This window comes from Geotrypetes seraphini, chromosome 11 (assembly GCF_902459505.1).
Source record: "Geotrypetes seraphini chromosome 11, aGeoSer1.1, whole genome shotgun sequence".
NCBI lineage: Eukaryota > Metazoa > Chordata > Amphibia > Gymnophiona > Dermophiidae > Geotrypetes > Geotrypetes seraphini.
The window spans coordinates 100,686,509-100,699,522 of record NC_047094.1 but is presented as its reverse complement, the minus strand read 5'-3'; the positions used below and the strand labels follow the sequence as shown (position 1 = coordinate 100,699,522).

The 13,014-nt window shown below is 43.1% G+C and overlaps 1 protein-coding gene across 4 annotated transcripts in view; it reads right to left on the bottom strand.

The window, feature by feature from the left end:
• LOC117369307 (serine/threonine-protein phosphatase 4 regulatory subunit 1-like) overlaps positions 1 to 13,014 on the bottom strand; it is a 151,192-nt gene that overhangs the window by 2,122 nt on the left and 136,056 nt on the right. For all 4 annotated transcript variants that reach the window (XM_033963709.1, XM_033963710.1, XM_033963707.1 and 1 more), the window contains one exon: positions 9,857 to 9,991. In XM_033963709.1, coding sequence (XP_033819600.1) covers positions 9,857 to 9,991 — 135 coding nt within the window. The remainder of the gene's footprint in view (positions 1 to 9,856; positions 9,992 to 13,014) is intronic.

Here is a 13,014-nt window from a genome sequence, read left to right as displayed (position 1 = left end):
AAATTTGGTGATCAAAATGTGTCTGAATTTATATCTGCTGTCTATATTTTACACTATGGTCCCCTTTTACTAAACTGTAATAGTGGTTTTTAGCGCAGGGAGTCTATGAGCTTCGAGATCAGTGCTGGGCATTCAGCGCAGCTCCCTGCGCTAAAAACTGCTATCGGCGGGAGAAAACTACTGATCCAAGATGGCGTTCGGTACCTGTGTCTGGTGAGATGCTGTGGGAATTATCGATCGTTCTTTTTCTTGAATACAGCTTTTCCTTTCACTGCGATGCCGAAGAGACGGGGTAAGAGCACCGCTGCAGTCTCGCGGCGCTCTGAACACCCCCCTCTCGCTTCCATCGAGCAGTTTTTGCAGCGCCTTCAGAGGGAGCCTGCAGTTTCGGAGAATCGCCCGTTGGACGCTGCGGCGTGGAGTGACGCCAACCCGGAAGTCCCAGGGCTAGATACAACTCTGAGCCCCGACCAGAGGACTCCACCTCCCCCACCGCTGAGTGCGAGCTCCCCACGCGAAGGGAGTGGGCTAGAAGCAGCAGCACTCCCTGACCGAGAGGCTGTAACACCTGGGAGCCAGCAAGGAGAAGTCTCGATGGCCTTTCTAAGCCCAGAGACAGTTCCAGCGGACAGGAGATCTGAGGGAGGAGAAAAACCGGACTGGCAGACAGAGGGAAGTCAAGGTGAGCCGTTTTCAACTTTACATGAGCCTTCCTTTAAATATGAAAAACCGGCTGAAGTGACTCTTGACTCACTATGGGACTTGGTTTCCAAACTGGGAGACTCACTAACCAAACAGATTAAAGAAGGTGAAAAGAATATAAGAATTCAAAAACAAACAATAGAGGAAAATAAACAGGAAATTTCCAATATCAAAGAAAAAGTAGGAGAAATTGAAAAAGAAGTAATAATGATTAAACAAGTTCAATCTACAATAATAAAAGATAATCAAGTTATTAGAAGAAAATTGGAAAAAATGGAAAATAATTATTGGACTAATAATTTGCGCTTGCTAAACTTCCCAAAAGTTCCATCTATAAACCCAAGGGAGATGATAAAAAGGTACTTTATAGAGATATTTAATATTCCTGAGGAATCAATACCTCCTCTCACTCGGGTATAATATTTGCCTATTAAAGTAATGGATCAGCAAGCGGAGGATCAGAAACAGGTTGTACAAGACCCTCAATTAGATCTGACAACAATTCTGGAAGTATCTGACAAAGATTTGGCTAAACCAGCAACTCTTATTTTCTGTGGCGTTGTTGCCAGATAAAGATTGGATACTAAAATGTTTTTTAAAAATAAAAATAAGGAATTCCTGGGTTTGAAAATTTAAATATTTCCAGATATTAGTAGAGAAACTCAGAACCGTAGACGTCAATTTCTTCTGATGAAAGCAGGAGTTGCACAGTTGGGTGGTATTTTCTTTTTACGCTTCCCATGTAAATGTATAATAAGGTATCGAGATAATAAATATGTGTTTTTTGAACCGGCTCAACTTACAGCTTTCTTGACTCTGAAACGTTTGGAAAAGGAAGGAACAACATAATAACAACAACAAATGGACTTGATTAATAGAATATAAGCTCCTTAATCCAGTCACTAGATACCTTTTTTTTCTTGTATAGAATTTATTAACTGATTTCCTTAAAGTTCACTCATAAATCCTTGGATCATCTTTTTTTGAGGACTTGAGATTGTTTGAGTAGAGATTTATTATTACGGAAATTATTTTCCTTTTTTCTTTCCTCTTTTAAATATATATATGATCAGACAATCTTTCTGTACAAAATGTTTGATTTTGTTAAAATTTAAAATTGATAAATAAAGAATTTTTAAAAAAAACCAATCTGCTATCGTGGTTTAGTAAAAAGGGAGGGGGTTATTTGTCTATTTTTGTATGGTTGTTACTGAGTTGACAGTGCATAGAATCATCTGCTTTGACCTCTTTGAAAAAATCCTGGAATAGGAATGATAATTAACATTTTCTATGCGTACAGTGTGCTTTGTGGGGTTTTTTAAATTTTATTGTTGGTAGATCATTTTGACTTTGTCATTTTTTAAAATGTGGGCACTCCTGTCTTGAAACAACTGTTGGAACATGTATAGAACTTGATCCTGGAAGTAAAACATCCCCACAGCTCACCAGCTAAGGTAGCTGAGCCATCGCTGCTATTCTTAATTCTCCCCAGCCCTAGAAAAATACTAGAACCCACAGAAAAATTCAAAATCTTCACGCGAGCAAAAACCCACAAACACCGCACAAAGACAGACAGGGTGGGGGACTATACCAATCTACAAGCTAACAGAAAGAAAATTAGCAGGTAAGAACCTAATTTATCCTTCTCTATTGCCTGGTAGACTGGTATAGTCCTTTCGAATGGGACATACCAAAGCAGTACCCATCAAGGGTAGGACCTTGAAGGGCTGACACCAGAACACGTTCACCGAATACCGCGTCCCAACATGGGTGAATATCCACACGGTAGTGTCTGACAAAGGAATGCAGAGAAGACCAAACTACAGCCTTGCAAATATCCACTGGAGGCACTACAGAAGACTCAGCCCAAGAAGCTGTCTGACCCCTAGTGGAATGAGCGTTGAGAAAGTCTGGAACTGGTTTCTTCTTCAGAAGATAAGCAGAAGCAATAGTTTGCTTGATCCAGCACGCAATAGTAGAATTAGAAGCGCCATCCCCCTTACAAGGATTTTCTAGAAGGACAAAGAGATGATCTGAGTGCCTGATCTCCTGGGTCCTCTGCATATAAGAGTGAAGGACCCAACTGACACCCAACTTATACAGCCGTCTCTGCTCAGAAGAGCTCTCCCAACAACCCAACACCAGGAGGACTACAGATTGATTGACATGAAAAGGAGAAACCACTTGTGGAAGAAAGGAAGGAACAGGCCTCAAGACAACCCACTCCCTAGAAAACTCCGAAAAGGGAGCCATACAAGAGAAAGCCTGCAGCTCAGAAACACTTCTAGCTGAAGTAATGGCCATCAAGAAGACCGCCTTAAGAATAAGGACATTCAAAGAGCAGTAGCACAGTGATTCAAAAGGAGGGCACACCAGAACGGATAGAACCAGATTCAGATCCCAAGATGGAACTGAGGGTCAAACAGGAGGCCTGAGCAACTTGGCCGCCCGCAAGAAGCGAATCACATCAAGAACCCTCAAAAGGCTGACAAGGCCGCAAGCTGAACCCGGAGAGAAGATCAAGCCAGTCCCCTAACCAGGCCATCCTGCAAGAACTCTAAGATGTTAGGCAGGGAAGCATAAAAAGAGACCACTCCACGCGCATCACACTACTCCTCAAATAGATGCCAAACCCTCACATAAGCCCGAGAGGTGGAAAGCCTCCGGGACCAAATGGGCATCGACATGGCAGATGAGGTTCAACGTGGATAAGTGTAAAGTGATGCATGTCGGTAACAAAAATCTCAAGCACAAGTACAGGATGTCTAGGGCGGTACTTGGAGAGACCTCCCAGGTGGCGGCAGCGGCGGCGAAAAGGGCGAACAGAATGCTAGGAATAATAAAGAAGGGGATCACGAACAGATCGGAGAAGGTTATCATACCGCTGTATTGGGCCATGGTGCACCCTCACCTGGAGTACTGTGTACAGCACTGGTCGCCATACATGAAGAAGGACATGGGTCCAGAGAAGAGCGACTAAGATGGTTAACATAGAAACATAGAAAACATAGAAAATGACGGCAGAAAAGGGGCCATAGCCCACCAAGTCTGCCCATTCTAATGACTCGCCCCCCTGACTTTACTCCCTTAGAGATCCCACGTGAATATCCCATTTTCTTTTAAAATCTGACACGCTGTTGGCCTCAATCACCTGCAGTGGGAGTTCGTTCCAATGATCGACCACTCTTTCGGTGAAGAAGTACTTTCTGGAATCGCCATGAAACTTCCCTCCCCTAATTTTCAGCGGATGCCCTCTGGTGGTCGAGAGTCCTATGAGACAGACGATATCATCGATACGGCCCGTGATATACTTAAACGTCTCAATCATGTCTCCCCTCTCTCTTCGTTCCTCAAGTGAGTACAGCTGCAATTTATTCAGCCTTTCTTCATATGTGAGATCCTTGAGCCTGAAGACCATCCTGGTGGCCATTCACTGAACCGACTCAATTCTCAGCACATCTTTCCGGTAGTGTGGTCTCCAGAATTGAACACAATACTCCAAATGAGGTCTCACCATGGATCTGTACAATGGCATTGTGACTTCAGGTCTCCTGCTGACAAAACCTCTACGGATACAACCCATCATTTGCCTTGCCTTGGAGGAAGTCTTCTCCACTTGAATGGCAGCCTTCATGTCATCACTAATGATCACCCCTAATTCACGTTACGCCGTTGTCCTGGCCAAGGACTCACCATTTAGTGTGTAAATTCTGCACCGGTTTCTCTTACCCAGGTGCATTATCTTACACTGTTTAGCATTGAAGCTTAGCTGCCAAGTCGATGACTACTGTTCCAGTAGTAGTAGGTCCTGCGTCATACTGTTAGGCAAAATGCTTTTACCTAATATGTTGCAAAGTTTGGCGGCGTCGGCGAACAGTGATTCTTTTCCTCTAAGTCCTTGGGTCATATCTCCTATGAATAAGTTGAATAGAATCGGGTTCAAGACCGAGCCCTGTGGCACTCCACTGGTCACGTCAGACGTTTTGGATGGGGTACCGTTTACCACCACCCTCTGAAGTCTACCGCTTAGCCAATCCCCAACCCATGTAGTTAGAGTATTCCCTAATCCCAGCGATTTCAGCTTGTTCAATAACCTGCGGTGTGGGATGCTATCAAAAGCTTTACTGAAGTCCAAATATACTACGTCCAGGGACTCTCTGGCATCCAGTTGTCTAGTGACCCAGTCAAAGAAGCTAATCAGATTAGATTGGCAGGATCTGCCCTTGGTGAATCCGTGTTGGTGGGGATCACATAGGTTTTCCTCATCCAGGATTGTGTCAAGTTTCTATTTGATCAGTGTTTCCATGAGCTTGCTCACTATGGATGTGAGACTCATGTAATTTGCTGTCTCTGTCCTGCAGCCCTTTTTGTGGAGTGGGATAACGTTAGCAGTTTTCCAGTCCAAGGGGACTCTTCCTGTGCGTAGGGAAAGATTGAAGAGCACGAATAATGGTTCCGCCAGGACTTCACTCAGCTCTCTGGGGTATAGGTTGTCCGGCCACAGAGGGAATACATACAACAGCCCCTCCGTTGGCTATGGCTGAACCAGAGCTTCCAGACTCTTGGCCTGAATGTCTCTGCGACGACTGAAGAAGTGGGGCATTTTGGCGTTGACACTTGTGGACATCAGGTCCATGAGGGGCTGACCTCAAGACTGCACTATCAACTGAAAGGCCATGGGGCTTAGACACCATTCTCCGGGATCTAGCACGTGACGACTTAGGAAGTACGCCTGAACATTCTCCACTCCAGCTACATGTGATATTGAGATCTCTTGAAGGTGTGACTCCTCCCAGACAATAAGCAAAGTCACCTGCACCATCAAAGTGCTCCTGGTGCCTCCCTAATGATTGACATAGGCCACTGCCCTATGGCATTGTCCAACAGAACCCTGACTGGCATTGTCCCACAGAACCCTGACTGACTTGCCCATAAGGAAGGACTGGAAGGATAGCAACGCCAGACAGATGGCTCTGGTCTCCAAAACACTGATCGATCAAGAAGCCTCCTCCGTGGACCAGGTGCCCTGAGCTGAGTGACCTAGACACTGAGCTCCCCAACCGAGAAGACTGGCATCCATGAGCAACAACGTCCACTGCGGCTGATCCAGACTCACCCCTTGTACAAGATGGGGGGTCTGAAGCCACCAGTGAAGACTGCTCCGAGCTAAGCCCGTAAGCGGAACAGGGTGAACCAGACTGTGCCTCTGAGGCGACCACTTCCAAAGAAGAGCATACTGAAGAGGACACATGTGGGCCCGTGACCTCCTCACTACATCAAGGGAGGCCGCCATCGACCCCAAGATTTGGAGGAAATCCTGCGCCCGAGGACACCAAGATGCCATAAGCAGGCAAATTTGAGATTGCAATTTTCTTACCCGGGCCTCCGAAAGGAAGACATTCCCCAAGGAGGTGTTGAATAGGACCCCAAGATATTCCAGGCACTGAGATGGAAACAACTGGCTCTTTGCAAGGTAGACTACCCATCCCAGCGACTGCAGAAACTCCACCACCTGAGCCATGACCCAAGTGCTCTCCTGGAATGACTTGGCTCGAATCAACCAGTCACCCAAATAAGATAATAATAATAAACTTGATAAGAATGAACAAGAATGCCCTCTTTGCGCAACGCCGCCACAACAACCACCATCACCTTGGTGAACGTCTGCAGAGCCGTGGCCAGAACAAAGGTAAATGCAAAGAACTGATAGTGTTGCCCCAAGATCACAAAGCGCAGGAAGTGTTGATGGGAGGCCCAAATAGGAATGTGTAAGTAGGCCTCGGTCAGATCTAGAGAGGTCAGAAACTCCCCCGGCTGAACTGACAGAATCACAGATCACATAGTTTCCATGCGGAAGAAAGGCATGTGAAGAGCCCTGTTGACCCCCTTCAAATCCAGGATGGGTTGAAAGGTCCCTTCTTTCTTTGGCACCACAAAGTAAATCAAGTACCAATCTGTGCCCCATTATAGCAGGGGAACTGGAACCATCGCGTGAAGATCCAACAATCTTTGAAGGGTCTGGGGAAAGCCCTGCTGTTTCCACGACATCTGCGAGGGAGAAGTGAGAAAATGGTCTGGCAAGGACCAGGCGAGCTCCACAAACGCATGTTTGCCGGCTGGAGGTGCTCGAACCCCTCACCGGAATAATCCAAGAATTCTCCCCAAGGGTCCAGGTCCTCATCAATCACCTCGTGCTCCTCTGTGAAAAAAATTCTCATCCCAAGAGACCCTCGGGCATTTGGATGAGAGAGGAGTAGAGCGGGGCAAAACCGCTGCTGTGTGGGCTGCACCGGGGAAGATGTCGAGGGTAAACCCCCCCCCAAGAAGTGGACACAGAACCTCCTGCCGCCAGCAGGACCTGCCGCCAGCAGGACCTTGCCCCTGTATTTCCAGAACAGGGGGAAGGTCACCTGAGGTAACTGAAATGAATGAGGAGGGTCCTGCAGAAATTGGACCTGAAACCGCCAAAATCGGAGCTCCTGCGGCCTGTCATGTCTGAAAATCTTGGGACCATCCTGACGCTGAGGCCGAGGAACTGACCGATGTGAAAAAGGAATCCCCAATCGAACCGGCGGTAAGGAAATCCTTTTTTCTCTGACCATCGGCGGATGGGAAACCCCCCGTGTGGGCGTCAGGGAAAACCAGGGCTTCTCCACAATCCGAAGCTGAACCGCGAGGCACATGCGGTGGGGTGCCCTGGCTGCCGGCATCCGCTGCCGACGAGGCTTCCTCACCGCTCCAGCCTGCACAATGCTTGCACAGGCCGGCCACGAGTACCTCGCGCCTGGAGCACAAGGAGTACTTTTTTCCTTTAAAAGAGTTCATTGTGCTGAAAACCGCCCTAACTGTAAAGAAAGTGCCGGTTAGTTGAGAAAAACAGAAAAAAAGGCAGTTGTAAAGGGAAATGAGCCCTTTAGACTGACACACCATTTTTTATTTTTTTTTTCTTAGTCAGAACAGACTCCACGGCTCTCAAAGCTGGAGGGTTGACCAACCAGGGAGCCACGCCGCCTGATAAGGCCCTCTACAAAAATATGGGAAGGTGAGGGGAGGGACCCAGCATGAGACCCGCCGGGTTTAACACCCACGAGGTCGGACAGATCCCCAAATAGAACCCACCCAAGCTCTATCCAACACAAAAAGGGAAACCAGGAGTCCACAAACAAAGTTCCAACAATGCTAAGAGGGGAGCTGAAAGGCCTTACCACCTGCTACCGGAGACTGAGGAAAACTGGAGTAGCAAGAGGGGATCCTATACTGATATACAAGTTTGATCTCAGTCTCCACCTGCTGGTAGCAGTGAGTCATATTATCCATTCGTAAGGACTATACCAGTCTACCAAGCGATACAGAAACACATTTTACTCCTGTGATAGGACATTCTTAGCGAACAGAATTATTCTTTTCATGTTTTGTCATCATCCACCATAACACAAAGACTTTGGATTTGGAGGGACATAAATGAAATAAACATGAGAAGATGGTTTGTTGTGGAAGTATAAGTGTGGTATCTGGTTCTAAAGCAAAGCCAAAAGTTGGGACCTGAATACTGTATACTGTACATTCAGTTGTGTGTTGTATCACTTAATAAGTGCCTTCTTATGAAGAAATTAACAGCCCCCCCCCAAAAAAAGTAAACAGAATTCTTATTTTCAGCTGTATCCCTATAACCCAACATGAATTATTCCTTTCTAATGCCCCCACAGAAGCTATAGAATCAATAGTAAAGGCTATTTCTAGACCAGACTCCAATGATAATTTCAATATACTCAATATCCAGTCTTTGTATATTTAAACACTTTCCATAAACTTTTCACAATCCTCAGAGGGCTAAAGAATCCCTTTGGTTCATGTGAATTCTATCACAGAACCCAATCGTCATAGGATCAATAGTTTATGTATATTTATGTATATTTTTGTATACTTTTTTATTATAATTTTTATAATTTAGTCTTGTTTTGTTTATATATTTGAACTATTTAAAGCTTTTTCCATAATATTATACTTAGCTTGATATAGGGAGCCTCTACCAACATGCACATGTTTCAAGTTAAACTTTTCATCAGGGTTGAGGCTCCCGTAGTTAATCTAGAACAAACAAGAATATCAAAAATATATTATCTTAAGCCATATGAAAATATCAAAACTTCAACTCTAACAAAAGTTGCAAGGACCTTTCTACAGTTATTTAAAACTTACTATTGTGCTTTTTCAAAAATCGCTCCTCTTCATAAAGTATCATAGTTTTGGCAGCGTCTGTCATCGGTTCCGGTTTATACAAAAAGTTCAAACCGAAACTAAATGGCAGATAGGTGCAATTTTCTCTGAAGAACAAACAGGAAACATTTTTTAATTTTTAAAAATTTTAATTTTTAATTTTTAAAAATTTTAATTTTTAATTTTTAAAAATTTTAATTTTTAATTTTTAAAAAATGTTTCCTGTTTGTCCTTCAGAGAAAATTGCACCTATCTGCCATCTAGTTTCGGTTTGAACTTTTTGTATAAACCGGAACTGACAACAGACGCCGCCAAAACTATGATACTTATGGAGAAGAGCGGTTTTTGAAAAAGCACGATAGTAAGTTTTAAATAACTGTAGAAAGGTCCTTGCTAGTATGATATTTTTGTTAGAGTTGAAGTTTTGATATTCTCATATGGCTTAAGATAATATACTTTTTAAATTCTTGTTTGTTCTAGATTAACTACGGGAGCCTCAACCCTGAAGAAAAGTTTAACTTGAAACATGTGCATGTTGGTAGAGGCGCTCCCTAATACTGGCTACTAATACCAAGCTAAGTATAATATTATGGAAAAAGTTTTAAATAGTTCAAATATATAAACAAAACAAGACTAATTTATAAAAATAATAAAAAAGTATACAAAAATATAAAAAAATATACATAAACTATTGATCCTACGACGATTGGGTTCTGTGATAGAATTCACATGAACCAAAGGAATTCTTTAGCCCTCTGAGGATCGTGAAAAGTTTATGGAAAGTATTTAAACCCACAGAAGCTATGGCATGTTATGAGTAACTCCAAAAAGGACCTAGGCACTACAGAAGGAGAATTTTTCTACCTAAGAAGGAAAAGGCAGATCTGACCTCAAAACTAATCAGTTAAGAAGTAGCAACAATGAAATTCAAACTAACCTGACAAATAAAGGCAAATGCCTGTCTTCCAATCCATTTGGAAGAGTGACAGAATCGCACTATGAGTTCATTGATAAAGTTTATTCCCAATTCATGTTCACCATTTGCATAGAATTTATCAAGTATTGTCACCACCTGCAAAAAATAGAAGACTGACTTAAAGCAGTTAACATCATCAGCTGTATTAGTTTTCAGAATCAATAACAGGTTAGGTTTTCAGAAAATCCTAATGAATGAGGGAGATTTGCATGCATGCAACCTCCATTGTAAGCAATCTCTTTCTCATAGATTTTCATTAGGGATATCCTGAAAACCTGCTCCACACTCAAGAACCAAGAATTTTTGGACTAAAATATCCTACACACTGTCACAAGTTGCTCTCAGATATATCCATAATAATAAGGGTCATTACTAAAGGTTGTTCCATAGGTAAAGTGTGTTCTGTTCCACAGCTGCCCACCCAACGTGTGGGTAAACTTGTAGAGCCAGTAAACATACAAGTTTAGTAGTTGTTTAAAGAGACATTTCTAAGGGTGAGATTTGCACTTTGTGTACTTTAACCCTGAAACATTGTGTGCCCCCAAAATTTATGTAAATATAAACAGTTTTCCTGGAAAATATTCAAAGTAAATGTACAAGTGTCTTTTGCTTTGACAGTTGAGTAGAGTCCATACACAGAAAAGTATGCATGTACTTTTTACCTCTTATGCAGTTATGAAATTATTTATACAAATTTATAGGCAGCACATCTAACAAGAAGCTAATCTAAGTGGTTTACAAAAGAAACATAGAAACATAATAGCAGATAAAGGCCAAATGGCCTGTCCAGTCTGCCCATCTGCAGTAACCATTATCTCTTCCTCGCTCTAAGAGATCCCATGTGCTTATCCAAGGCTTTCTTGAAATCAGACACAGTCTCTGTCTCTACCACTTCTACCGGGAGACTGTTCCACGTATCTACCACCATTTCGGTAAAAAAATATTTCCTTAGATTACTCCTGAGCCTATCACCTCTTAACTTTATCCTATGCCCTCTCATTCCAGAGCTTCCTTTAAATAAGAGATTCGACTCATGTACATTTACGCCACATTGGTATTTAAACGTCTCTATCATATCTCCCCTCTTCCGCCTTGCCTCCAAAGTATACAGATTGAGATCTTTAAATCTGTCCCCATATGCCTTATGAAGAAGACCATGCACCATTTAGCAGCCTTCCTCTGGACTGACTCCATCCTTTTTATATCTTTTTGAAGGTGTGGTCTCCAGAACTGTACACAATATATTAAATGAGGTCTCACCAGAGTCTTATAAAGGGACCATACTGGCCATACCTCTCCCTGTGCACCCTAGCATCCTTATAGCTTTCGCCATCACCTTTTCAAACTGTTTGGCCACCTTAAGATCATCACACCCAAGTCCCGCTCGTCGTCGTGCACATAAGTTCTTTACCCCTAAACTGTACTGTTCCCTCAGGTTTTTGCAGCCCAAATGCATGACCTTGCATTTCTTAGCATTAAATTTTAGCTGCCAAATTTCAAACCATTCTTCAAGCTTCACCAGTTCTTTCTTCATGTTATTCTCACCATCCTGGGTGTCTACTCTATTGCAGATTTTGGTATCCGCAAAGAGGCAAATCTTACCCGAAAGCCCTGCAGCAATATCATTTATAAAAATGTTAAAAAGAACAGGCCCAAGAGCAGAACCTTGAGGCACACCACTGGTAACATCCCTTTCCTCAGAGCAATCTCCATTGATCACTACCCTCTGTCGTCTTCCATTCAACCAGTTCTTGACCCAGCCGTCACTTTGGGACCCATCCCGAGGGCACTCAGTTTATTTATTAGACGTCTGTGTAGAACACTGTCAAAGGCTTTGCTAAAATCTAAATACACCACATCTAGTACACTCCCTCTATCCAATTCTCTGGTCACCCAGTCAAAGAAATTGATCAGATTTGTATGACAAGACCTACTTCTAGTGAATCCATGTTGCCTCCGGTCCTGTAATCTACAGGATCCCAGAAACTTCACCATTTTCTGTTTTAAAAGTGTTTCCATTAATTTGCTTACCACAGAAGTCAGACTTACTAGCCTGTAATTCCCTACTTCTTCCTTACTTCCACTTTTGTGGAGAGAGTCCACATCCGCCCTTCTCCAGGCGTCCGGTACCATTCCCGACTCTAGAGACTCATTATAAAGGTCAGTCAGTGGAGCCACCAGAACTTCCCTAAGTTCCTTCAGCACCCTCGGATGTACACCGTCAGGCCCCATCGTTTTGTCTACTTTTATTTTAGCTAGCTCCTCACAAACACAACTCTCTGAAAATCAATCAGCGTCTACCAGTCCTCTATTCCTATTCCTATTTGTCTTCTGTGGTCCCGCTCCCGGCACTTCAGCCGTGAACACAGAACAGAAATATTTGTTAAGCAATTCAGCCTTTTCTTTATCATCTTCTACATATTTACCTTTGAGTCTTACAATGCCACTTTTGACCTTCTTCCTATCATTAATATATCTAAAAAAATGTCTTGTCTCCCCGTTTTACCATTTCAGCTATTTTTTCTTCCATTTGCATCTTTGCTTTCCTGACTATATGACCAGCTTCTCTTAACTTTTCCAGATATTTTTGCCTGTCTTCCTCTTTCTGTAATCTTTTGAAGTTTATGAAAGCTAACCTCTTATTCTTTACCTTCTCATCTACTACTTTTGAGAACCAAAGCGGCCTTCTTTTCATCTCACTTTTACTTACTTGCCTCACAAAAAGGTTTGTCGCTCTTACAAATTACTCCTTTCAGTTTGCCCATTGCATTTCCATTCTTTCCAGACGTTCCCATTCAGACAATTCCTTAATGTAATCCCCGAACAAAGTTGGTGTTTTAAAAATCTAGAACCTTTGCTTTTGAAAAAGCCCTCTCTATTCCCATCTTAGTATTAAACTATACCATGCAGTGATCACTGGATGCCAGATGATCACCCACTATAACATCAGAAACAACTTCCCTGTTTGTAAGCACTAATTCTAGTATGACCCCTTCCTACATGGGATCCATTACCAATTGCTGGAACAGTTCTCCTTGTAGAGAATCCAGGATCTCCCTACTTTTAGAAGACTCCACAATATGGAAACCTCAATCAACATCACCTATTAGTAAAACTTC